Here is a 26659-nt window from a genome sequence, read left to right as displayed (position 1 = left end):
ATGTTCAAAACAAAATCCTCACTGGCTACGGTGCTGTAATTTATCATCTTCTGCCACCTTCCTTATCACTGTTCGGTAAATGAGCATGTCTAAGATAAACTTTAGAAATGGGGAACAAAAGCAAGGCAGCCTGACCCCAGCTTCTGGTAGGCAGGTGCTCATGCAAATCCTCACACTGGGTGCTGGTCAGTAAGGCCTTTAATCTTCCTGAGGCTCATTTTTCTTTCTTGTCTCATGAACATAATTCTCTTGATTCTTTGGGAGAATCACAACAGATGAAACACTGAATACCAGGAGCAGCCTCGTAAAGCTTACTAAGTGGTATTTCTATGTTTTATATGTAGAGTGAAATCTAGTCTCTGGGTGAGTGTTTGAGTTGGCCAGCATGTCAAAGCATAGCTGCCAAGGAGGTCTGATTCTGATCAGAAGAGATTTCTAGATCTGTCTTCATGCCCCCAGGCTCCCACACACACCACTTTCATTCTGATTACTCTCCCATGTTCTTAAAACATCCAAAGCTTTGGCACTTGGCTTAGGTTAATTTTTGTGATGTATCTTTAACATGAAGGAAAAGAAAAGAATACAGTGGTTAACTCCTGTTACCCTGCAGACACTGAGATTCTTGAAGCAGAAACCTACACTACACCATCACTCCTTTATTTAATAAACACGTGCTGGCCTTTGGGAGTGATGTGCGCTATTGTAGGTGCTAGAGGTATTTGTGGAACGCTAGTGAGAAACTTCCATTGTCTCTGTAATGATATGCCAAATGGGGAGCCAGATACTAAAGAATTTGCTGTCTACTATAAATGCAAGGCAACAAGTACTACTTAGAAATCCCCCATAAGAAGGGAATGTATGCACAGCAGGAGGCTTCTCATGACCTGTGCTGTCAGGGAAGCAGAAGGTTGTGAGTCTGTGAAGAGTGACCTGTGTCGACAATTGTTACTCTCATGACAAACAGAAAATATCTCCCACACAATCTGAGTTTCGGAAAGCTAAGAAGAGAGAAGTACCCAGGGAGAAGCTTATGGGACGAATTCCAAGCAGACAGTGTAGAATCATAAGTATCCACCCTACTTCATGTAAAAATCTCTCCCTCGCTTCCTTTCTCGCTCTCCTCGTGTGTGTGTGTACCTGTGTGTGAGTGTGTACACACACGCATATTGTGGTACTTGGTGTAAGTGTGGAGGTCAGAGGACAATCTTGGATGTCAGAAACCATACTGATAAATGATTTAGCTGAGGGGGGAGAGAGAGAGAGAGAGAGAGAGAGAGAGAGAGAGAGAGAGAGAGAGAGAGAGAGAGAGAGGACAACATCATCTTCTAGATGTGGAATGTTTAACAACACCTTCTGGGTGTAGATTTTTTTTAACCATTATCTGGGGTCCTCTTTCGAATTCTTCTGTGGATGAGTCATATTTATTTCATCTGAGTATCCAGTTTTATAAAAAAAAAACAACTCAGGCCTTACCTTTTGATCAATTCATAGAAATTTCTGGTATACTTTAATTAAAGAAGGGAAGTAATATCTTTTTTAACCATGAGGAGACACTACAAGGGGAAGAGAACCCATAGCAGTTATGGCAAGTGCAGGTGCAACCTAATTGCCCAATCTGTACAAAGTCAAGCTTGTGTCTTAATGGATTCTCCCAGACTGTTGAGATGGCATTAGACTTTGCATGGAAAACTATGTATACATAGATTTGGATAATCTTGATTTGGAGTATTTAGAAACACATGTCACCCCAGGAGAGAAGAATCCACATTCTTGACATTTCTCATCAGCAGAGGGGCAAAGTCATCCCAGATGAAAACAGAATAATAACTACATCCTAATGTTGGTCTCTAGAAACAGGACCAGAGAGTGCAAAGCCCAAGAGTGATTCTTTACCAGGTACAATCTGAGAGCAGTTTCCCAAGCAGCCTCCATCCAGCTCCTCACTCTTGTCTCTCCTTTCCTTCACTCACCTTGTGAAGAAATCTCCTTCCTGAGACACATGCCAGGTTGACAGTAGGGGCTATGTCTCCCAGTGTGTAGAACAGTGCAGGTTATTCACTAGATGTTTATGAAGGAAAATGAATAGGGGCGCTACTGTGTGCATGTGGCCAAGCACAGAGTGTCCTTGGCAGGAGAATCTGTTAAACCATTAAGTGTCTTGCCAAACTTTTAGTGGCCTCATCTACTATTTTCGTCAAGCTTGATTCTCATATCAGGAAGAGAGATTATTAATTCTATATTATTTATTTTAAAAGTAGTATTTTAAGACTCTTTCATATCAGAGGAATTGCAGTAATAATTTCTTTAGTAAGAAAGGTAAAGGATGTCTGCTTCAGTCATCAACAGTGCTAGATGCTAAAGAGAGTTTGGAATTGAAGGTGCCTGTTGTAAACTTTAATGAACCATACTTTCTTTTGGGAAAAGATTGTCCAGTAGAATAGTTTATGTTCCTTTGTGGGAGAGAGATCATGGGAAACATATGTTTATAAGATGCTTACGGTCCATGGAAAGATTCTAGATGTTGCTTCTTGGCCAGAGGCAAAACAATTATAACCATAGGAGACACTCTACCACGCTCTACTCACATAAATCATAACATTAAGAACTAGAGTGTATTTTTTGTTTTTTTGTTTGTTTGTGTTTTAATTACTTTTATTTATTTTTTGCAGTCCAGTCATTACTCACCTTCCCTGCCTGCCCTCCCACAGTTCCCCATCTCATTTCTCCTCCCCCCTCCCCATCTCCAAGAGGATGTCCCCACCCCTCCAACCCTCCATCAGGCCTCCCCACTCCCTGGGGTCTCAGGTCTCGAGGGTTAGGATGGTTAGGTTCATCTCCTCTCACTGAGGCCAGACCAGGTAGTCCTCTGCTGTATACATGTCAGGGGCCCTGGGCCAGCTAGTGTGTGCTGCCTGGTTGGTGGCTCAGTGTCTAAGGGATCTCAGGGGTCCAGGTTAGTTGAGACTGTTGGTCTTCCTATGGGATTGCACTCCTCCTCAGATTCTTCCAGTCTTTCTTAATTCAACCACAGGGATCCCTGAGTTCAGTCCATTGGTTGGGTGTAAGTTTCTGTGTCTGTCTCAGTCGGCTGCTTGTTGGGCATCTCGGAGGACAGCCATGCTAGACTCCTGTCTGTAAGCACACCAGCATCAGTAATAGTATCAGTCCTTGAAGCCTCTCTTTGAGATAGATACCAAGTTAGGATGGTCACTGGACCTCCTTTCCCTCAGTCTCTACTCCATTTTTGTCCTTGCAGTTCTTTTAGACAGGAGCAATTCTGGGTCAGAGTTTTTGACTGTGGGATGACAACCCCGTTCCTCGACTTGATGCCCTGCCTCTCTACTGGAGGTAGATTCTACAAGTTCCCTCTCCCCCATTGTTGGAAATTTCAACTAAGGCCCTTCCCTTTGAGTCCTGAGAGTCTTTCACCTCCCAAATTTTTGGTACATTCTAGAGCCACCCACCCAGGTTGCATATTTTCCTTCATTCTGCTGGCCCTCAGGGCTTCTTTCCTGTGTTCCCAATACATGATCATGTTCTCCTTTTCCCCTCTCCATCTGCTTGGCCACTAAGGTCCCTTCCTCCCTCTGTCTCCCATGGTTTCTTTCTTCTCTCTCCCAAGTGGAATGGAAGCATCCTCACTTGGACACTTTGGCTTGTTAACCTTCTTGAGTTCTGTGGGTTGTATCCTAGGTATTCTGTACATTTTGGCTAATATCCACTTACTAGTGAGTACATATCATGCATGTTCTTTTGTGTCTGAGTTACCTCACTCAGGATAGTTCCATTCATTTGCCTGCAAAACTCATGATATCCTCATTCTTTTTTTTTTTATAATTTATTTTTTCTCAAATCGTAATTCATTCACACAGGGGTTATAAACACAGAAAAGCAGGATGTTGGGAAGGGACTGACAATGGAGTGTGGGTGTTCATGGGGTTTTGGAAACACCCTGTATAAAGTAACAACCTCATCTTGAGTCTCGTGGACCTCCATAGCTAACTTATGATAATGTATCTGAGTAGGTTTTGCTACCAAATTATTTATCTGTTGTATCACAGAGTTATTCCACCTAACTCTGTTTCAACCAGAGCTCCCAAAGTCTAAACCACCAGCCAGAGAGCACAAAGGGAGGGACTCATGCAGCTGTATAGGGAATTGAGGGTGACCTTGTTAGACTTCAGTGAAAATGGAGGGCCATGGTCCCTGAAAGGTTGGATCCCCTACTGTGTGGGAATTCGAGAGCAGGGAGATGGGACTGGGAGGATGTTTGGAGCACACCCTCACAAAAATTAGGAGGAGGGGGTATGGGATATCCTAATTCTTAATAGCTGAATATTATTCCATTGAGCTAAACAGAAAATTCACAGCAGAGGAATCTTGAATGGCTGAGAAGTACTTAAAGAAATGTTCAAAGTCTTTAATGATCAGGAATATGCAAATCAAAGTGACCCCCAGATTCCATCTTACACCAATCAGAATGGCTAAACTCAAAAACTCAGGTGACAGAACACATTGGCAAGAATTTTGAAAAAGAAGAACACTCCTCCATTGCTGGTGGGACTGCAAACTGGTACAACCATTTTGGAAATCAATCTGGAGGTTCCTCAGAAAATTGGAAATAGATCTACCTGAAGACCTAGGTTTATCACTCTTGGGCATATACCCAAAAGATGTCCCAGCATACCACTGGGGCATATGCTCCACTGTGTTCATAGCGGCCTTATCTGTGATAGCCAGAAGCTAGAAACAGCCCAGATGTCCCAGGACAGAAAAATGGGTACAGATTTTTCTTTTTAAATCAGGGACCATCGTGATTTTCTGGGCAAGTGAAAATGGTTTCTTTAGAAATTATTCTAAACTCATGCACTCTTTGTTGCTATACATGTAACTAACCAGATGGCTGACAAATGTTGCAATGCATGGCTTTTAAGTTTTTATTTTAAGTAAAAATTATGACTTCTGCCACTGAAAAAGTTGTAACAGCAATGATTATTTTTTAATGAAACAATAAATGAAAATTATGAGAGAGAAAAATTGCTAAGAGATAGACAAAAATCACAAGTTGACAGGTTAACTGTTCTCATGTTATAAAGTGCTTCAAGGAAAGCTTTGGATACAGCTAAAAACAGAGGCTAAAATGTTTCCTTTTCCAAATTTGTGTTTAATTGCCCTCCTTGCTTTATGTTTTGGGAAGAGAATGGGCAAAAGACAAGAAACCTATGGGAGAAGGCAGAGTGACATACAAGACAAGAGCACTAGAGTTGTCATATTCTTTTAGAATAAATGGAGCCATTGGCAAAATACTGTATAGCACTGGCCCGGGATCCATAGACTAGGCAGACTTCAGATGTGAGCATGTCGAGGACTTGATGATAGTCACGCTTGCAAGTTTTGCTCATTGCATAGAAGCACACAGATTCCAAGTCTTTCATAATCTAGATTTGACCTACTTTTCTAGTTTTGAGTTTTTATTCTCTCTTGTGTTATTTATAGGGTTAAAAACCCACAGTGCCATGAGAAGTAATATACCAGGGATAGTGCCTGGCACATAAGCATGAGCTACCCAAGCTGACTCTAACCGTAAGATTCTGCAGAGCAATGCTTCACTTATTCACATTCACAGGGTAGACATTCCGAACAGCTCAGAGCTCCTCCAGCTGATCTTCCGACTTGTGCCCCATGCTTCCTGTCTATTCCTGCCACTTATTTCTCTTACTGCTCTAACAATGGCTCCTCTAAATCTTTTTCTGCTAGTTAAGTTCTTCTAGATCCAACAGGACACCACTTCCCCATTCTGCCTGTAGCCAAATTCTTGCAATTATTTCATAGCAAGTGTCTGTGCTCTTGTGGCTTTCTGAGCAGTCAGGAGAATACAACTGTCTTTTTTGGTTTATGTCAACTTGACACATACTAGACTCACCAGGGAAGACACAAATTTCAATTGGAGAAATGTTTCCATTATGCTGTTCTGTAGATAGGTCTTTATGGTATTTTCTTGATAGTGTATTGATATGAGAGGGCTTAGCCCACTATGAGGGGTGACACTTCTGGGCAAGTCCTCTGAGGTATAAGGAAGTTAGTTGGATGTGAAGCTGGAGGCAAGTCAGTAAGCAGTGTTCCTCCATGGTGCCTGCCCTGAGTTCCCTCAGTGGTGGACTGGGATCGGGATGTGTAAGCCAAATAACCTTTTTCATCATCAAATTGCTTTTGGTCATGATGCTTATCTTATCAGAGCAACAGAGAAGTGAAACAGGAGAGCATCACACCAGCAACAGGATACAACCAGGAAGCTCATTGAAAATGCAGGTGTGGGAAATCCACTGCTGGACCTCTCAAGCAGAAACTACAGTTCTAAATGTGCTGCCAATGGCTGAGTGTGCAGTGACATTCAAGAACTCTAGGATGTGCATTTCTTTTAGAACTCTCTTCTGTCTCTATCTCTGCTATCTATATGGCAGATTTATATATATTCTCAGTAAGAATGAAAAGTTTTTGGCATCAGGTACACATATCTGTAAGTGTAGTTGTCAGAAGGTAGATATGTGTTTTAGTGATGTAACAGCACATACATTTAGAAATTTGACCTTCTCCAGGTCAAATGTACTAGTGTTATTTGCAATAGTTTCCCTGCTTCTTAATAGAATCACTTTGAGTGATTATTGTGCTCATGAGTGTTCTAAGTTCAGGCTCTTGACAATGTTGAAAATATTAAATGCTGTAACTATACATGAAATAAAACCTTCATTTTTACATAGCATTCAGTATGTAGCCAGCTCCCTCCACACTTCATCTCCCAGTGCTTATGGAGAAATATAGATAGTATAGGTTTGCAGAAAACAAATCAATACTTAGAAAACAGAAATAAACTGATGACTACAATCAATCTCAAGAGAAATATTTGTGACTTGCTTATAGACAGGCAGGACAGTCACTATCTTCCAGAAACTGTGGAAGGGAATTTTGTTTTGACAGCTATTGGTAACAAGCTGTTTTTTAGAGCTACTTTTGTTTAACAGCAGAACTTGAGTCACTCGGATGCTCCTATATCATTGACTGTCGTTCACACGCCAAGGACTTGTCATTGAAATGATTGGCTTTCCAAAATGATCACTGTGTTTTCCAGTTCTTTATTTAGACGCTGTGTTTGCATGTGTTTGTGCCTCTAAATGTTCTCTGTGAGCGTGGTCAACTAATCACTGAAACTGGCAGATGCCAGGGCCCTTCAATCAGCTTCTCATTGCTGTCCAATCTGGCTTCTCTCTTCCTTTCACAGAATACATAATTGGACTGCAAGTCTGAAAGGAAAAGAGGGCAAACACATAGAGGTAGCAATTTTTCACTTCTACTGATCCCATTTTAGCAGTCAGTGTGACCTCTCGTAAAGTTCCAAAAGTAAAAATTGTCAAAACAAATCCTTTGGAGCTGAAAAATATTCAACTAGGAGAAGCATCTGCTCTGTCTTCTTTTAGATTCCTCCTCCCCCCAATCTGTATGTGTGTGTCTGTGTCTGTGTGTGTGTGCATATGCATGTGGGTACATGCGTGTGCATGTAAATGTATGCTTGTGCGTGTGTGTGTGTGTGTATGCGTGTTCGTGTGCGTGCATGTGTGTGTGTGTGTGTGTGTGTGTGTAGGCGCTTGCGTTCGTGTGCCTGTGTTGATTTAGTAACAGGCTCTCTTCCTACCTCAGTCATTGGTTTGCTTTCAGAACAGGGACTTCTGAGTGACTGCAGGAACAATTACTTCCAAATGACCTCCTGCATCTTAGCGGGGAGCATTGAGGCCACACCCAAGGTAAAAAGAAGTCTTTGCTTAATGCTTTCAGTAACTTTTAAAGGCACCATGTTCTGGAGTATGCCGGAGGGTGTGAGGGCGAGCTACCCGGGTGCTGATAAATTTGTCTGTGTTGTGGAAATGAGATGTTATCTATAGTTAGAGAAGCAGGCAACCGATAGATAAAGACAAAATGCTCCTGCAAAGAAAATGCCAAGGATTGTGTTTGGCATAGAGTTAATGTTAGAATGCTTGTGATACCTTTTCTTAGTAAGTGGCTAGTGGTCTTCTGTGCTGTGGGTGTCAGCATGGTGGTGTGGGGGGCACTTTTAGGGGAATAGGAGAAACAAAAACACACAGCCTGAAGCTGAGCAAAGGAGCATACAGCCTGTAAGGCATTGGTGAAAACAATTCTCACGTTATAGCCTGTGCAGTGAGAAGGGGTCGGTCTTACAAATTTGGGGTATCTCAAGCCAAATTTAGGATACTATTTTAATCCATTTAGTTCTTATTTCTGTTATTAAAATAGTTTCCCAGAGATCAGATGTTTAAATGGCACTGGCAGCTGAAAGTGTTAATTGCCAATTAAGAACCGAATGCCATTAGCTTGCATCCGCTTCTGCTTTGTTGGAAAATGATTTCTTTTTGTCACCATAGTGATTCATTTTGGGGCTCTGTTAGATCTGCCACATAGTGTGCAGTAAATGGTAAATGGCTTTTTTCTTTTGAACAAGGGATTCATCAGTCTACTGGCTAACATAGTTCTTCAGAATATTTCATAGTGTGGCTAGTGTAGCTTCAAATCCCATTCCATCAAAAGGTTCTTTCAAGTGAACCTTAGATTTCTGGTAAGACACAATACAGGTGCCAGATAGACACAGTGAAAGAGCTAGCTGCTAATTTTGTAGTAATTTCTTGGAAGTTAATATCAAAGGGTTGCCCTTTTCCTAATCCCTGAATTTATTTCTACTCAGTAGTAACTCAGGGAGGTAAGCCTTTAATCTTCTAAGATTGTATATAATACATATCATATGTCACATATATATAATAAGTAAATATATACTATATATCATGTATTTGTTCAACTAAAATAAGGAAGTACAATTGCTTTTTTACATTGACAAAGAGATTTCACTTAGGGAGGGCATTGAGGTTCCTGTGGGGAGAGTATAACCATAAATTCAAAGCAACCATCTTGCTTCTGTTCAGTGGCTTTCTTTCTCGTCATGTGCTCATGTTTAGAAATCTCTCCATCATACCGTGAGAAGATCACATCTTGTTCATTCATGTACTGGCTGTCTTTTATGCTTGTTCTTTTTTGTGCACTAAAATTATAGCTACCAACTTTTAAAAAGACTATAGGTGTAGGGTATCCCTTGTAGAACTTTGTACTTTAGAGATTTAAGACAAGTTAAACTGGACAATTGTGCAAGGCATTTGGGGAAGTAAGTTTTGATCATTATATTTGTTTAAGAAGGTATGGCTACTTGCAGTTTACTAAGGGTTGATGGGTTTTGTACCTGTAGGCTATACTGAAGTCTTTCATATAAAACTATTTAATTTCCATTGGATAGAATTCAGGGAGACTAAGTCATTTCATGGGAAAATGAGGGCAAGAATAAGCATCTGGAGGTGAGGTCAACACATCATCTCTTCTTTCTTGATAACTATCAAAAGACTATTTTGTCCAAAGGAGAGGATTGGATAAATATTTTAATTACTATAGACACTTATTTTTTGTTGTAGCCAGATACCCATCAAAAGCAATTTAAGAGAGGAAGGGTTTTTTCTGGCTTGTGGTTTGAGCATGGAGTTGAACATGCTTAGGGGGGCAAAGCAGCTGGAGTATGAGGCAGCCTGCTAAACTGTACTGTCAGTCAGGAAGCAGAAAGAAGATGAATTTTATCATCAGTCTGGCTTCTCTTGTGTTTTGCTTGGAACCTCAGTCCACTGGACACTGCTGCCCACATTCAGGTGGGTCCTCTTCCCTCATCAGTTAAGCCTTTCTGGAGGCACTCCCATTGTCATATCTGTAGTTTGTCTCCTAAGAGATTTCAAAATCCCATCAAACTGATAATAAATCTTAACTACTGTGTACTCAGTGGTACAGCTCTCCATACCATTCTCCATCATAGCAGGACACTGACAGGATTAACTATGTAAGAAAACCTCCCTAGGAAACCCTAGGAAGTCAATAGCATTATGTGTTGTTGATCAGCCTAGGAGTCTAACCTTTCTTCCTACTAAGGAAAAACGTGAAGTACTACTTTCAGATGATGAGCTATTACTTGTGAACTCTGACACAGCTATTGTAAAGAGATAATGACAAATAATTTTTAATTTTCATTTTATATTTTGTTCATATTATTACCCTTTCCAACTCTTTCAAGACATTTCCCATCCCTACCCACACAACTTCATAAATTTTCTCTCAGAAAAAGAAAAGGAGAGAAAAGAAAGAAGGAAAAAGGAAGGCCAGAAAGGAAGAAATAAGAAAAACCTATTTACTGGTGAGAATCAGGTCTTGAAGCTATCCACTCTCAGTGTGTTAGGGTCAATGCGATTTTAGTTGCAGTAGTATTTCTTTTTGAAATTTGGTGCCCTTGCATTTGGTACATAATTGTTTGCAATTTATCTTAGTCTCCTGTTTGATTTTTTTCCTTTAATGTGTATGCATTGTCCTAGCTCTTCTGATGAGTTTTACTTGACATCTATTTTGTCAAATATTAAAATAACTACATCTGAGTAACTTTTTCCATCCTTTTACCCAAGGTGATGCCTATGCTTAAAGATGAGATGTGTTTCTTGGAGGAAGTAAAAAGATGGATTTTGCTTTCTAATATAATCTGACATTTCATGATGTTTTATTGAGGAATCGAGACTGTTGATACTGAGAGTTATTTCTGAGCAGTGTTTATTAATTCCTATTATTTTGTTGTGGATGTCTTTTGTTTTTAACTCATTTGGTTAACTGTTCTGAATTATTTATTCCTTGAGTATCATTAACATTCTCTTAAGACTGAAGTTTCCTTCTAGTGTCTTCTGTAGAGCTAAATTGCCAAAAAGAAATTTCTTAACTTTCTTTTTATCATGAAATATTTTTTATCTCTCCTTCTATTGTGACCAGTAGTTTTGCTCGATGTAGTAGTTTGGCTGGCATCTGTGGTTTTTCAGAGCTTGTAGTGCATCTTCCAGGTCATTTTGGCTTTTGGAGTCTCCATCGATATGACAGAGGTTATTCTAAAAGGTCTGCCTTTATATATAATGGCATTTTTTTCCTGCAGCTTTTAATATTCTTTTGTTCTTTACAATTAATATTTTGATTATTATGTATCACAGGGATTTTCTTTTTCTGGTCATGTCTATCTGATGTTTTGTATGCCTCTTGCTCCTTGATAGATATCTGTTTAGATTTAGGAGTTTTTCTTCTATGATATTTAAAAACATTTTCTGTTCCTTTGACCTCAGTTTCTTCTTTATCTATCCGTATTGTTTGTAGGTTTGATCTTTTCATAAAGAAATTTTTTACATGAAATTCTTTCTTATATCTCATCTAATTTGTTAAGACTTTTCTCTGAACTTATTGTTTGATTTCTTGAGTTTTCCCTTTCAAGTTTTATTTGTTTTGCCTTTCTTTAGTAATTCTATTTCTTTGTTAAATTCTATTTTGATATCTTAATCACTTTTATTATTTCATTCAACTGTTTGTTTATATTTCCAAGCCTTCATATCCTCTTTAGAGTCCTTTAACACATTCACAATTGCTCTTTTGAAGTTCTTGCCTTATTCTTAGTTAAATTCCCCTTCTCAGGGTAGAGTAAAATAGATGTGTGGGATTCTGGAAGAGGCATATTGTCTTGATTGTTTATATTTATGTTTTTGCACGGAGTTAAAAATTCTATGGTATTTTTTGGTATTGATATCTGGTCACATCTTTGTTGTGTGAGTATTTCAATCATTGTTTGCTGGTTTCCTAACCTTCTTGTGGATCAGCTGAATGATTCTTTCTTTTCAGTTCTGAAGCCCCTCTGAGTTTCAGAGTCTCAGGACACTGTGATTGTCAGGTTGGCTGAAAGCAAAAGAGTAAGGTGGGGAAGAATGAGTTTTGGGTATCTCTACCTGAAGTTCTGGATGGAACTCTGGGCTCTGACTCCAATTAGCCCCAGATTGGTGCAGTAAGAATCATGGAAGAGCGAAGGGCTAATGACAAAGAAGAACCTATTAAAAAGTAAAAGCTGAATCAGAAGGATGTGTCCATATACTTTAAATGCCCCAAAGAATAAACATTGTATCCACATGGGTCCATCAGTTACCAGAACATTATGTCTCATGATACATAGTACGAAGTAGTTTAGATCTCTCAAGAACATGGGTGAAGTCTAACACAGGGATATCCAGTTTTCTTCAGTTGATTCATGCTCACGAGGAATTTCGCTAATCAATAACCTAGTGTCCATGTTGCCAGATCCAGAGACTCTCTGGACCTTACTTTCTGACTTTTACATGCTTGTGCTACCACGCTGTCCTTTGGTCCTGTCCTCTCTGCTGTTGCTGCACACGGCATAGCTTCCTCCTTCACCTCATATCCACTTGCCCTTCACATGTTTAGTGACTTCCTCTTAGATCATCTTCTCAAAGTCAAAGCCCAGACTCCATAACTATTCAGTCTTCTCTATTATTATTTTTGTGGAAACACTTCTTCCTTTTCTAGAGCAAAACATGGTGCAGAAGATGATCAAAACAGAGCACATGCAGTCACTGTGGAAGATTCAGATGCTCAGGCAGTTTTCTTTTTAACCCATACATACTTTTAAAAAAGTGTCAAAATTGATGCATGACATGAATTCAGATAGAACCTTCTTCTTCTTCTTCTTTTTTTTTTTTCTGAAAACGATGACATCCATGTCACACAATGGTCTCACAGAAGACTGATTTTTCTCTGGGGCAGCCAGATTGCTCGTCTCTCCAGTTTACAATTGACTGGCTCTTTATAGATATTCTCAAGCATCTTTCAATTTTTCCATCTAGTCCTGCATTTTTTTAAAAAATAAAATTATGTGTATATGTCTATGTGCCTGTGTGCTCTGTTATGTGTGAACAGAGGTACCTTGGAGTCTAGATGGGGATGTTGGTTCCTCTGGAGTACCAGGCAGTTGTGAGCTGGGATCCTAACTCAGATCTCTGCAAGAGCAGTATGCTCTTAGATATGGAGACATCTCTCATCCCCTCTGGTTTTGAACTCTATCCTCAAACCACTTCAAAATATTGGGTTTCTTATTTCAGTGAATGAACTCTCATTTCATGTAGTCATTTAGTTAAAAGGTTTTGTACTTAGTTAAAAGGTCTATATTTTTCTTGTCCATGGACTTTTTTTCTACGAAGCCTGATAGAAACTCTTCATAGTACTTACGGAAATACTATATATTTTGCATATTTATTTATTACTACCTCTCTCCTTCCACTGGCTAACACATTCATGACAGTAGAGGTTTTTTCCATTGTTAAATTGCCAGTCCCTGAAGTTGGTTAGAATTTGTTGAATAAGCAAAGGATGAGGCAATGTGTCCAAGTGAGTGCCAGCTGTAGCAGAGGCATCACAGCAGGGCTGATGAGCATGGAGGAGGACAGATGTGCTGGGATGAGGGGTGGGTGGGGAAAGGTATAGTACGCAGGGCTCTGGAAACACAAGTTCTTTAGCTCTCTATCTGTCTGTCTATCTATCTATCTGTCTATCTGTCTGTCTGTCTATCTATCTATCTATCTATCTATCTATCTATCTATCTATCTATCCTCTTCTATTTGTGAGTAGTGTGCCGACTCTTTCCTCTTCACTATTATAGCCTTCCTACTGGGGCCACAAAAGCAAGTACTTAATGAAACTACTTATAAATGAATTAAGTATTAATAAATTAGAAGGCACATCTGTAGACATAAATTTGTTGCAACCTACTTTTAATAAGGGTTCAACCTCTCCTTTATCCAACTACCCAACAGAGGTAGTGGAAGAGAAAAGTTATTAGGATATGGGGGAAGTGGACCTGTTCAGCAATAGTTCTTTGGGGATGAGCTTCATCTTCTTTGGCAACAGTTCAGTCCTGTAGCAAACACTAAATATGACTCAGCAGCTGCAGACCAGTCCTCTAGACAGGCAGACACCAGGGATAAACACCACCAGACCTGAGGTAAGGCCTTGGAAATGGAAAGCTACCACAGGAACCTCATGAGCAATTCTTGGGTGAGTTTTTCTCACTATCAGAGTTATCACAAGTTGAGTTCAGTTATGTAAGGGGAACAAATACATGCTCGTTGTTAGAGAAGAATAGCGAAGCAGAGCAAATCAAACCAATGCTCAATACTTGTCTCCCACTGTCCTTGGGGTCATATTTGTACTCCTTCATCCCAGGTCATTTCATGTGATTGCTATATCAAAACATCCATTGACCCGTGTCTGCTTCAGGAAAACATTATTTCATGTGTTTGCTTTTGTAAGACATCCTTTCACCTGTGTTCTCCACCAAACCATCATTTGACATAACTGACTTTCTAAAGATACTAGAAGTTTCCATTCCACGCATCCTTTAGAGTAGGTGCTGCTATTCTGAAAGGCATCTTCCACTTTAAGATCCATACCTTAATATGAATATGATACATATTGGAATTTTCTTTCACCTCTGTTGTTCCTAAGTCAATATTCTGAGCCTGTTACTTTAGGGTTAAATGAATGGATGCCACATTTGAAGCAGACCAAGTTCTGTGGTTAGAATGATCTCGCTTCACACAGTAGAGACACAGTGAGCTTCAGCTGAATGCTTTCCAGGCTGCTACTTTGTGCTGCTCACCCTCTGCCCCCAACACACACAGAGCAAGATCGCTCTAGGACAGACTGCTTTTCTTGCTGTGGTCATTTTGCTTGTTTGTTGGTTGTTTTTCTTGAGACAGAGTATCTCTGTATAGCCTTGGCTATACTGGAGCTCCCTATGTAGACCAGGCTGACCTTGAACTCACAGTAATCTGCCTACCTCTGCCTCTGTGTGCTGGGACTCAAGGTGTGCACCACCACTGCCTGGCCTGCTATGGTAGTTTTGAAGGGGGTTCTCATGTGCTATGGATATTCTTATGTGAATTTTATTTGCATCAGTACAGGTCATCACATGGCAGCAGGCAATTTATCAAAGTGAATGAGATAAATATGGAACATGGAGAATAAAGTCAAGATAAACCTTTGACAAGGCTGACAGTCTAATTTATTACATATCTCATAGGTCTCTCCTGGAGATTCTGAAGCCAAACCTCTGATCTTCACATTTGTCCCCACTCTCAGAAGACTACCAACCCACATTCAGTTGGCTGACACTTCTAAATTCCTTGTTAAAATTCCCGAGGAACCAACTGATAAGAGTCCAGAAACTGTAAATAGGGTAGGATTATTTTTTTTTCTTTTAAAATTTCGAATGACATTCTAAAATTGTCCATAATAATGACTTGGGAATTTGTATCAATGTGTATTTCCTCTGTGTAAAATAAGATGATTGTGAAATCTAAGAATGGTTAAAAATAGGATTTTGAGGACTGAGGGTTTAGCTCTGCAGTGGAGAATGAGCTTATCCTGAGCTCCGTGTACTCCATCTCCAGGGTTGCCATCTGTATGCATATGTACGTAACATATATATATATATATATATATATATTTAGCTTCAATGATATCTGTTTCTCAAAGTGCATTTCACCATTCTCAACTCTTCTGAGTTGCTGTTTTATTATCTACTATATCAACAGGAAAATTTTTGCCTCCTGGGATCTTCCCCCAAAGTATCTGAAAACAAAACAAAAACCCAAGAACATTAAATACTTCAACTCACCCTGAAAGGAAATCCAAGAGAACCCAGCAGGATGTGATGGTGCTTTTATATGTGGTGAATAAATAATACATATTGGGACAGTTCTGGGAACACTGGTATGCTGCATTTTGCTGCTAGGACTTTTATTTCTTTGTATGTTTGATGGAAAACACTTATCTATACAACTGTTCCAAAGTATTGTAAAGTATTAAAAAGAAAAAATTTACACAGAAAAATGATTGGTGAAAAATAAAAGGAGTCTGATATCTGACAAAGAAAAAGATAATAATATTCTAGCATATGTCCTTGACAAAGTTATAATTATATTAAATACATGATTCAGTTGAAATCTTACTCTTTGGATATTAGGTAATAAAGTACACTATAAAGCTGTATATCTACCTATATGTGTAATAGGCCAGTACTAGAAATGAAAGGAGGTGAAGTAAAGGGTCGTGGAAAAAGGGAAGAAAGTAAAAGGGGAGCATTAAGGCTGTGAGGGGTTAGGGGATTAGGGAAGGGGGTAAGACATTGTTCCATTGAAGTGGATACTGTCAAAAACAAGATATGCATGTATGAAAATGTCACAGTAAAACAATGCTTTGTACATTTAATATGCATTGATCAATATTGAAAAAGGTTCATTTTGGAGCAAAAGTTGTCTCTTTAAAATGTATTCTAATACTATTTTTTTATTTTTTATTATAAAGAGTATGAGATAGGGAACTTGGTGCTGTGTTATTATTGAGTGAATTGGAGGGGCTGGGCTAATACAGTTTACCTTGGATATATGGAAAATTATTACCTAAATGTAGCAAAATTTTCATGGTGCCAGAATTATCATGTATTTCAAAGACAAAGAGAGTCAAGTCATTTCAGGGCAGTCTTGAATACATAAGGTTCTTCTGGGAAGTTTCTCCTCAGTAGTATCTCATTCCATGCAATGTAGTAATAGGTTCTTTGTTATTAGTGTTGTGAACAGGGTGAAACACTGTAGCTACATGATTCAGCCTTGGCTGCAGGCTCTTAAGCATCCCAGGATGATGATATTCATCTGTGGATTGCATATATCTATCTATCTATCTATCTATCTATCTATCTATCTATCTATATATATATATATATATATGTATATATATATATATATAACATTATATACCTAATATTCAAAGGTTTAAGATTTCTATTGAATCACGTTCTTATTATGATTATAACTTTGTCAATCACACACACACACATGCACACACACATCACCAAATATCTAAAAGCTTAAGATTTTTCTTTCTAGTTTTAAAACAATTTGGTATTAAAAGAGGTCATTCTTTATATATTCAACAACTTCATGACATATATTCCAAGTGAATAGTAACAAATTACAAGACTTACTAATTATCGAGAAGACCTAAAAGCAAAGACAGAAAGTATGTGATGAAACTCAAGGTAGTGATAAATGCTATGAAGCATGTCAGAAGAAAAGAACAGAGAAAGACATGGAAAGTCACGCCAGACAAGTTCACCTGTGTCATTGAGATTTCATCAGTATTGGGAGCACAGTGTGGGGTGGCAATAAATATTGCCTCTTCAATTCAGTTGTATTTAATCAACTTTTGACTTCTTTCTTTATACATATAATGCATACATGCTAGCACATGTTAAACAGAACACCATAGTTGAACTTGTTAGTGTTTAGTGACTTAGTTTTTTTTTTTAAACTAATTTGAGCATTGTAAAAAAGTTGCCTTAAAGAAAGAACAATCACTGAACAGTGATTAAAACAAAGAAATTGGCATTGAGATTTTTAAGCAACATCTGCCTGTGGTTGTTATTTTAGAAAAAGATATTTGATAGCTTGATATAAACTATATTAATCCTGATCTTGTATGCATTCTAAACATTCATAGAAAATTATGTGGAAAAATTGAAAATTTCCAGTCCAAAATGAAATAATGTTATTGGAAAACCACTTTATGTTAAATTTGCTATCTTTTTATACATGGGCACGTTGTCTTGTCCATGTTGACATGAGTGGAGGCCAGTAGTAGACCCTGGGTGTTTTCTCCAGTTGCTTTTCTACATCTTTTGAGACAGAGTTTCGAACATACTGAACCTGGGACTCACTATTTTGGCTGGAGTGGTTGACTGACTGCTTAGAGAGCCCCTCATCCACAGTGGTAGCGTTATAGGCATGTATAAGCCGTTTGACTCTCTTTTTTTGTGGGTGCCGTGGATCTGAGATTAAGTCTTCCTGCTCCTAAAGCTGTTGTTTTATCTACTCACACATCTCTCCAGCCCGTGTATCTTAGGAAAACAAACAAACAAACAAACAAACCAAACCAAACCAACCAACCAAACAAAAACCAGGTCCAATTCATGAACTCCTTCCCATTAGGTTAGATCCTTTATTCTGGCAATTGATGCACTTTGTACCAATGTTACCTTTCCTTTCAAAAGTTTAGAAATTTATTTTATTTTTGTATCTTTCAATAGGATTCCCCCCCCCACCCGCCCCAACATTATTAGTAAAGGATATGCTGGTTGTTTGACAATTAAGTAAAGCTTTTTCCAATCCCCATGGCCACTGTTTTGTAAATATCTTCTCTGATCCCATTTCTTGCCCCATCCATCCCGGTTCCATTCCTCACTCCCTTCCTCATGATTTACTGGGAAGCAGTGTTACTTGTTAATGTGAATTCTGAACTCTAACGATTTTGTACTTAGAGAAATATAAACAGGTGAGCTAATAACAGGAACAGTATGTTTCAGTATATTTCTCTCAGGTAAGCCTGGGGTTTAATGTATTAAAACCCTTCCAATGAGCAGGTTAAACTTTTTAGCATATTTTAACAGAAAGATGCATTTGTTACTCCTGTATCAACAGTTGTTACCTTTCTATATCTGTTGCAGTTTGAGTACAGTGATCATATGACCTTAAGCTGTGAAAGCAAACAGGAGAGGGACCAGAGGATACTGGATTGTTCCTCAGAGGTCAGTGGGAGGAATTCACAACGAAAGGAATTCATTACGAAGGAGCCTCAAGGAATGCAGAAAGGTGATCTCTTCAAAGCAGAATATGTTTTTATTGTGGATTCTGATGGGGAAGACGAAGCTACATGCAGACAAGGTGAACAAGCCCCCCCAGGGCGAACAGGCAACATAGCTACTCGGCCCAAGTCTCTGGCTATTTCTTCTAGTTTGGCTTCTGATGTGGTTCGTCCCAAAGTACGAGGGGCTGATCTGATGGCCTCATCACATCCTGAAATTCCTCATGGGATAGCCCCTCAGCAAAAGCATGGGCAGGTAAGTTTCATCTGAGTGTCGTTTGCATTATCTTTTGTTCTGGGTATCTGCAAACATATTCTTTTTTAAAAAAATATATGACTCTCAAAGAAAACCATATTAAAACTCTCAAGTCTCACTAATCACAGTGTAAGTAAGCATCAGGAAGTTGATGAGACCAAAATGTAAATTGTGAATCAACTGTTCAGAAAATGTAACAAAATTAACTGGAGTAAGTTTGGGGAAAGATTGTCCTTCCCTGTGAGCTATTCTTGGAGGAGGTTGACATTATAGAGGGTGTGCAGAGGGATGGGTGCATGGAGAAGCATCCTTCGAACATAAAATATCCAAGAAGAAGCATCCTATGTATCTGAGGAGTAAACATGGTACTTTTAAACAAATAAAGGAATAATAAAATAATAGGCCAGGAAATAAGAGCATGTAAGGAATGTAGTTTCCCTATGTCTGTCTTGGAGAACACATCTATCTATTGTGGTTCTCGAATACTGTCAGTCAAAGAACTGACTTAAGTGAGGCAGGGGAGGCTAGACCATTCTGAAATTTATTGGTGAGGTAGAAGCATCCTCTACAGTGGAGAGCTGATAGTGTGGCAGGAGAATCCCACTCAGTGATGGCAAGAGAGCTAGGGAGAGAGCTTGAAGGAAGTCATGAGAAAATGCTGAGGTTGACTGGCCACTGAGTGTAACTGAAATGCCAGGGGCCTCTGCAATGCATGGCATGGGTTCTAGGACAATCTGTTTAGCTCCTATATGCATCATAATGTAGCTTGGAGGACATTTCTGTTAGTGAATCATTGTTTTGTGATATTAGGATTTTGCAAGATGGTAGAGTAGGTCTTTCACATTCATTGTTGCTCATGTCTGTTCTCATAGTCTTCCCTGGTTCACGATGCTATAATTTTCATTACTTTCAAGCATCCAGTATACTCCACTGCCTTTGAGTGATGGAAGATGCTCACTGGGGCACAACTACTATGGACCTTTGTCTAAGACATTTCTTTCTTCTCCCTCTCTTTCATTCTTTAAAAAAAGTGTGGGTATGGGTGTTTGTTTGAATGCATGTCTGTGTACTAAGCCAGTTGCCCATGGAAGCTAGAGAGAGCTTCTGGTCCTATGGAACTGGTGTTAGAGATGCTTGTGAGCTACAGTGTGGATGCTGTGAGTTGAACTCAGGTTCTCCACAGGAGCATCCAGTGCTGTTAACCACTGAGCTATCTCTCCAGCCCCTAAAATATTTATTTTTTGAAATGTATTCTCAGCTAAGTACTGGAACAAAATGCTATAGTAACACAACTCAGGGTGTTCTCAAAAGGCTGTACCACCTCAGACATTGCTTTCTTGCCTCAAGAAAAGTCATAGACAAGCAAAATTCGAGGGACAAATTTTTGGTGTCAGAGAAGACTCTTCGTACTACTTAGATAAGGAAATGGAGCATGACAATAATAACTGCTAACGGAAACATTCATATGAAGAAATTTGGAGATTTTATTTCTTTTTCTGTTAATAGATTTATTTCCCTGAACTAGCCATTTATTTTGCTTTTGTGTGGTCAAATATAGAGGCATCAAAGTGTAAGACGTGTTCATACTTTGGAATTTGTTTTTCCTAAAAGATACATGAAGTTACCTAAGCTCCAAACTAAAAAGGCAGACACTAATCTAGTTCACCAGGAGCTAAAGACTAAGGTTATAAGCTATAGAGAGAGCTGCTGGATACGAACATGTCAGGAAACTGACATTTGGTTTCCTGTTTCATTTCCTGTGATGACATAGATCACGGCAAGATTTACAGTAGCTGTTACTCACAAGTGTAAATTAATGAGAAATGACCAGAACAGCTAGTAGTGGGAGTTTGTAAAAATTCGACAACAAATTCTAATCCTGGGTTGCCAGATACTAATCAATTATTTTTGTTAGAAATATAGTCAATGAAGTGTATTTCTGGTCTTTCTTATAAGGAAAATTGAATCTATTATGTGGAACTACCTGTAAGTTAACATTACTGTCTAGTCAGAAAAATTGTATTCTTATGGCTTCAACTCTTCACCTGGCCTCTGCCACTCCTGTAGTCTAGCCACATCTGCACTGTTTTTCTTCAGTTCTTGTGAATGACCTCTCAGTACGAGCAGCCCACTCATCTCTTGCTGATTTCTTGATTGATGTCTTGAATGCTGTCTTCCCAGAACCCACATCCACTCTTTACTGCACCACTTTGTGGTGATGAGTCAGAGCTCCTGTTTTTGTGACTTTCTTTGAGAGTTAGGAAAGATGTCTACCTTAAGTCCTTTCCACCTGTAACAACTGAGGTTTCTTTTTCTTTATTAGTTGAAAGTAATTGAAATAAAGGCCTATTTTTGTTAATTTCTTTGGTGCAGTAGTTAACAAGATTACTGTAATTAACAAGATTATTAAGTAGTTTTTTGCTTTGTTTTTATGTAAGTTTCACTAAAGTGATACCAACTCTCCCCCTGTACAGTTCTGATAGTTCATATACTTGTGTAATGACCACAGTCCATCATCCATTGCTACTGTTTGGTACATGGCTTATCTCCCTTAACAGTTTGTAAAATTCTTAAGTATTCTTGTTGATCTCATTTTTATTAAAATTTTTGTTTCCTATTAACTTAGTATATAATGAAAATACTAACATAAGCTTCATGATTTTGTATATCCCAAGTATGTCCTTTGAAGTAGAATGTTTAAGTGAAAGCACTTTATGAAAAAAAAAACCTTGTAAATAAAGATGCTATAGAAAATAAGATAAATAATTGAGTGAAAGGTCTTCATAAATAAAATTTAGGAAAAGACACTTAAATGTTCATGGGAAAGTCTAGAAATTGTTTCTTGTCTATTGATAAGAGACTTACAATAAGGAAGTTTGTAATTAAAATACAAAACAAGATTAATAAAGTGGCCACTTCAAGCCCATTAAGCCTAACAACTAGGCTATTATTTAATGATCTTAGTGGGAAGAGTGGGAGTAGGATGATAGGGATAGAAGTATTGCTGAACATGGACGGGAAGCGAGGGCAGGGAAGTCGGATATGGGAGGCACAGATATAGGAAGACAGACATGAGGCAGGAACCTTACTTCCTGATCTTCTGAGAACTCACCTGAAGTCATGATTCCTTTCTTCATTTATGAAATGAAGTGTGAATATCAACTTTTGATCTGGAAAGAATGTTCAGCTGTTAAAGGTCAGACTCATGATTAAAAATTGAGAGAACATCAACTTTCTTTAGGATGGTTAAATGAGATGTGTGTGTGTGTGCATGCCAGAGAGGGGGGGAGGGAGGGAGAGAGAGAGAGAGAGAGAGAGAGAGAGAGAGAGAGAGAGAGAGAAGAGCAAGCAGGGTTGGACCTATGGAACTGTGACTGGTATGATAAGCTATTGATACATGACTTTATTTAAGAAGGCTGGGATAGCAACATGTTTGGGGACACATAAAAAGAGGAATAAAGAACACGAGGCTTTATACATTTGTTCAGTTACAGCTTGTATGTGACAGCTGGGGAGATGACGTGGGCAGTAAGAGCTGGCTAAAATAAACACAAGAGGTTATTCTGTAAAATTCTAGTCAGGTTAGAAATTGCTGCATGTGTTTGTGAGACCCAATAATGTGCAATATAATAGCACGTTGGTCAGTGATAGAAGCACATGAAGTTGTGGTCCTAATCAAATTTATAGTGCTGCTGTGGAGGTCTTGGTTCTATCTGTGCTTTCTATAATGCTTGCACAATGATGAAATCAGGTAGTGATGCATTTCTTAGAATGTCTCCCAATCAAAAGTGCCACTAGGCACTTGTATTTCATAAATCTTAATAGTCCCCAGCTTCAGTTTTTATAAAGGAACCTTATTCACACTAGCACATTGTGTCTCAGTAGTTTTTGTATGTCTAATCCCATTAGAACAGTTTGTTGACAAAGTTTTTCCTCCCTTCTAATCTCTACCAACTAACACAATACCTGAACTAGTGAGAGTGATGAGAAAATATCACATGGATGATTAAACTAACGATCCTGGGAGATATATAAAGAAAAGGCATCATAATACTAAAACTCTTGATGAATATTCAAAGCTGAATGGGAACTCTTATAGGGCATGGAAGATAGCCCTGGACCGATGTGCCATAATTAGTGATGTTGCTGATACTTTGCTTCCTAAAATCATCCTCAGCTTATAGCCAGAAGATTTAGATGTTAAAGATCTTGAAATAAGCTGGAGTGTTTGGATTCTGGTAACTTCTGGAAGAACCCTCTTGGGGTCTACCAGTTAGATTTTGCAATATGGCATGGTTACATCAAAAAGCTAGGAAGCAATATGTACATGATTTCACCTGGAAGACCAACTGCGGGCAAAACACAACCCATAACAGTGGTCCGACCTTGCATGGTAGGTGATATGTGATGAAAGTCTTAACCCAGGAGGTGGGCTCTCATGGCGGGGGCTAAACATTTACAGATGTTTGTTCTTATAGTTGCTAGGAAAAATACAGCTTTATTCATTTAAACCACCGTTTTCAAGTGATTGTTTTTCCTCCACCACCTTGCTGTTCTCTTCCTGCTTGTGTCTGCTCCTTTAGCATTCTCTCTCTCTCTCTCTCTCTCTCTCTCTCTCTCTCCTTCCATGGCAAGAGAGGATACAATGTAGAAGAACTTATCTGAGTTAGCAGGAGATCACAGGCTCTTTCAAATGCTGGCAAAATCCCACGATTATTCACGAGTAGTGGTTATTTCCTCTCCATGGCTCAGTCTGCACTAGTGTTTGTGTTCAATGGGATTCCTTATGGGAAATTTAGTTTGAATTGAAAATTCCAGCAGGAAATAATATAGGCATTTTAGAGGATGGTCTCTTGACTTGCTGGTGTCAAACATAATTTAGTCTATGTCTGTGGAGGCAAAGACTACATCAGACTTTAGTGCCTGGAGCCTAGGCAAGAATAAGCTGAAGATTCACAGTTTGAAATGAGCGGAGACTCTATGAAGGAACACAAGCAAGCCATAGCACAGTAACTCTCCAAGTGATTGCTTCTGTAGAACAGAAGTTCTCAACTTGTGGGTTAAGACCCCTCTGGCAAATCTTTATCTACAAAAAATAGTTACATCGCAATCCTAACAGTAGCAAAATTACAGTTATGAAGTAGCAATGAAAATAACTTTTATGGTTGAGGGGTCACCACAACCTGAGGTATATTAAAGGATCACAGCATTAGGAAGGTTGAGAACTACTTCTGTAGAAGATTTGCTGTTTTACTACTGGCCCAGCTTAGGTTTGAGACAAGGGACTCAGTAAAAAATGGAATATTGTTAGCATCTTTAACTACCCACCAAAGTGATACTTGTTAAAATTTGAAGAGATCATCTCTTTTTTTTATTTCAGTTAGGATGAGTTAACCTATAAGAAGGATGAATATATAAAACATGGGGTACAGCTGATGAAGCGAAATACTTCTAGAGAAGGGAAGTGCTCCTGTGACTTACGCATGGAGGATTCAACTTTTAAAAAGTGGTGGGTTAGGGTTGGAGGAGAATTTTAACATTGGAACAATTACAGTGAGGAAACAGAGAGAAACCAAGTTCTAAAACAAATGTACAAACAAACAAAGCCAAAGCATATAAAGTCCAGCTGAGACGAAAATGATCCATGGTGCCCTGTTGTCCCCAAATGGTGCTTGAGAAAGGGGCTCACTCTGAACTGGTGCAGAGTGTTTACGTTTTCACCTGGTTCTATTGTACAGGGCATGGTTGTAAATCAAATGCAGTGCTATTATTTGACAGTGGTGACAGTTTTTCTTTCAGGGCACCTTTGGGTAGATAATGGCCAGGAAATGTAAGCCAGTTAGTGAATTAAGAATGAAGATTTTTCCAGAGCATTGATTAAAGACAAAGCTTGCTAGAATGTTAGCAATATTTACAGAAATGTTGCAAGTGAGGACAGTATTGTCAAAACTTAAAATAAGCAGGAAACCAGGAAGATGAGATGGAATAGCAAGGGAAGGGCTACGTAATGCAGGGAAGACTGTTGGTTCATAGTAGCACGGATAAGGTCTTGGGCAAAGGCTGATTAGATTACAAAAGTTCAGTTTAGTGTTGAGTTATATGAATTAAGTTAGAGTTAGGTATACCAGACAATATTATTTTATTGTTTCAAATAGAAAAGGCTGAGAATCATCCTGATAGCATTATTATTTCAGCTTTGTCTCATGCTTTAGAGAGAAAAGGACCAATCAATAGGTAGAAGGCCATATTTCTATGATATAATGATCAGAGTGTTAGGACAATGGGGCGTTTTCTACAAAGGCTGTTGGGGGAGGGTGTAGTTGTGGAGGACTAGCATCTGGTCATGTCTATATCTCAGAAAACAGAGCAGCTACTTCAATGTTGGCTTAGATATTCTCAAATCTCTTTAACACATTAGAAAAAGTGAATGAGTTAAGCCACAGCTAACTTTAAACTTACTAAAATGACTTGCTAGGTAGCTCTCTAAAAGCATGGCTGTTTAAAGAACTTAGGGCCTCAATGACAAAGGATACAGTGGTTGAGTTCATCTACCTTATGTGATAAGCACGCTGCAAACATGTCCTCTCAGAAATAGCTCTGACACTGCAATCCAGTGCTGAGGACTGTCTTTTGAGAAGAGTGTTTTAAGAATGAGTTTGGAGGAAGCCTGTGGTCAGGGCCTCAAGGAAATGAGCTTGCTGGGGATAATTCCAGTCACTACTACTACTACTACAAAAAATGTTCAAACAGTGTGGGAGAAAGAAGAAAATGGTTGAGAATACAGAGTAGTTATTAATGGGGAAAGGTGGGAGGGAATACTTTGTATATTTCAGTTAAATTTTCCATTAGTGGTGCAGGCAGAGGTAAAATGAAAGACTCATTCTAGGCTACTGCCTGGATATTTTATGAGTACCCCTCCTTTCTCCATGAAATTATTAATTTATGTCTTTGGCTTTTTAAAGAAAAAGAATAAAAAAATAATATGAACTCAGGTATGTATATTTTTTAAATTAAAACTGAATCTCTTGTATATGGAAAGTCTGTGAATTATGACGCTACACTTAATTGGCGCTGTGTAAGTTAGTATTGGTACAAATTACAATACTATTATGGTGCATTTGGAAATTACTAATGAATTCATTCTAAATATAATAATATGCCAACTAGAAAATATAGATAAAGTTATATGTAGATCAACATAAACTAGTATATATTATTAGACACTAATTTTAAAATTTTTCAAATAAATAGCTCTTAAAATGTGTGACAAAATTCTGAATCATTATTTGAAAGGATATAATAGTAGAGTAGGTATTAGGGAAATAGCAGCCCTCACCTTGAGGAAGTTCAAGGAGGCCTTTTTCTTTTATTAACACCTAAAATTATGAAACTATGTTCTTAATACTCTCTGGTAATTTGCTAAATAATCAAAATAAATTGATAGTTCATTGCATATATTGAAGTTCTTAAAAACAGTATTATTAGAAAGTTGGATTATGGTAGCAGTCAATATTAACTTACAAAATATCTCTAGCAAATTCTAACAGGTTTTCTAAACAGGGTATAGTTTGCAGAAATATCCTGGACACTTGAAATGTCCCCATTCTTCTTGTGAGGAGAAATCAGTCATGGGGAAGAGTAAAGAAAATATTTCATAGTGAAAATACACACACATGTACATTAGCATACAGCATGTGTATGGATACACACACACACACACACACACACACACACACACACACACACACA

The 26659-nt window shown here is 38.6% G+C and overlaps 1 protein-coding gene across 18 annotated transcripts in view; it reads left to right on the top strand.

The window, feature by feature from the left end:
* Mlip (muscular LMNA interacting protein) overlaps positions 1-26659 on the top strand; it is a 254788-nt gene that overhangs the window by 99460 nt on the left and 128669 nt on the right. For 6 of the 18 annotated variants that reach the window (XM_028773567.1, XM_028773571.1, XM_028773569.1 and 3 more), the window contains exon 2: positions 18518-18910. In XM_028773567.1, coding sequence (XP_028629400.1) covers positions 18518-18910 — 393 coding nt within the window. Of the gene's footprint in view, positions 1-7696; positions 7797-15037; positions 15194-18517; positions 18911-26659 lie in introns of those variants that run through there. The other 12 variants (XM_028773566.1, XM_028773555.1, XM_028773554.1 and 9 more) reach the window with 3 other exon arrangements.

The sequence above is a fragment of the Grammomys surdaster genome, unplaced genomic scaffold, assembly GCF_004785775.1.
Source record: "Grammomys surdaster isolate TR1022 unplaced genomic scaffold, NIH_TR_1.0 231, whole genome shotgun sequence".
NCBI classification, from domain to species: domain Eukaryota; kingdom Metazoa; phylum Chordata; class Mammalia; order Rodentia; family Muridae; genus Grammomys; species Grammomys surdaster.
This window is presented reverse-complemented; position numbering and strand designations above follow the sequence as displayed.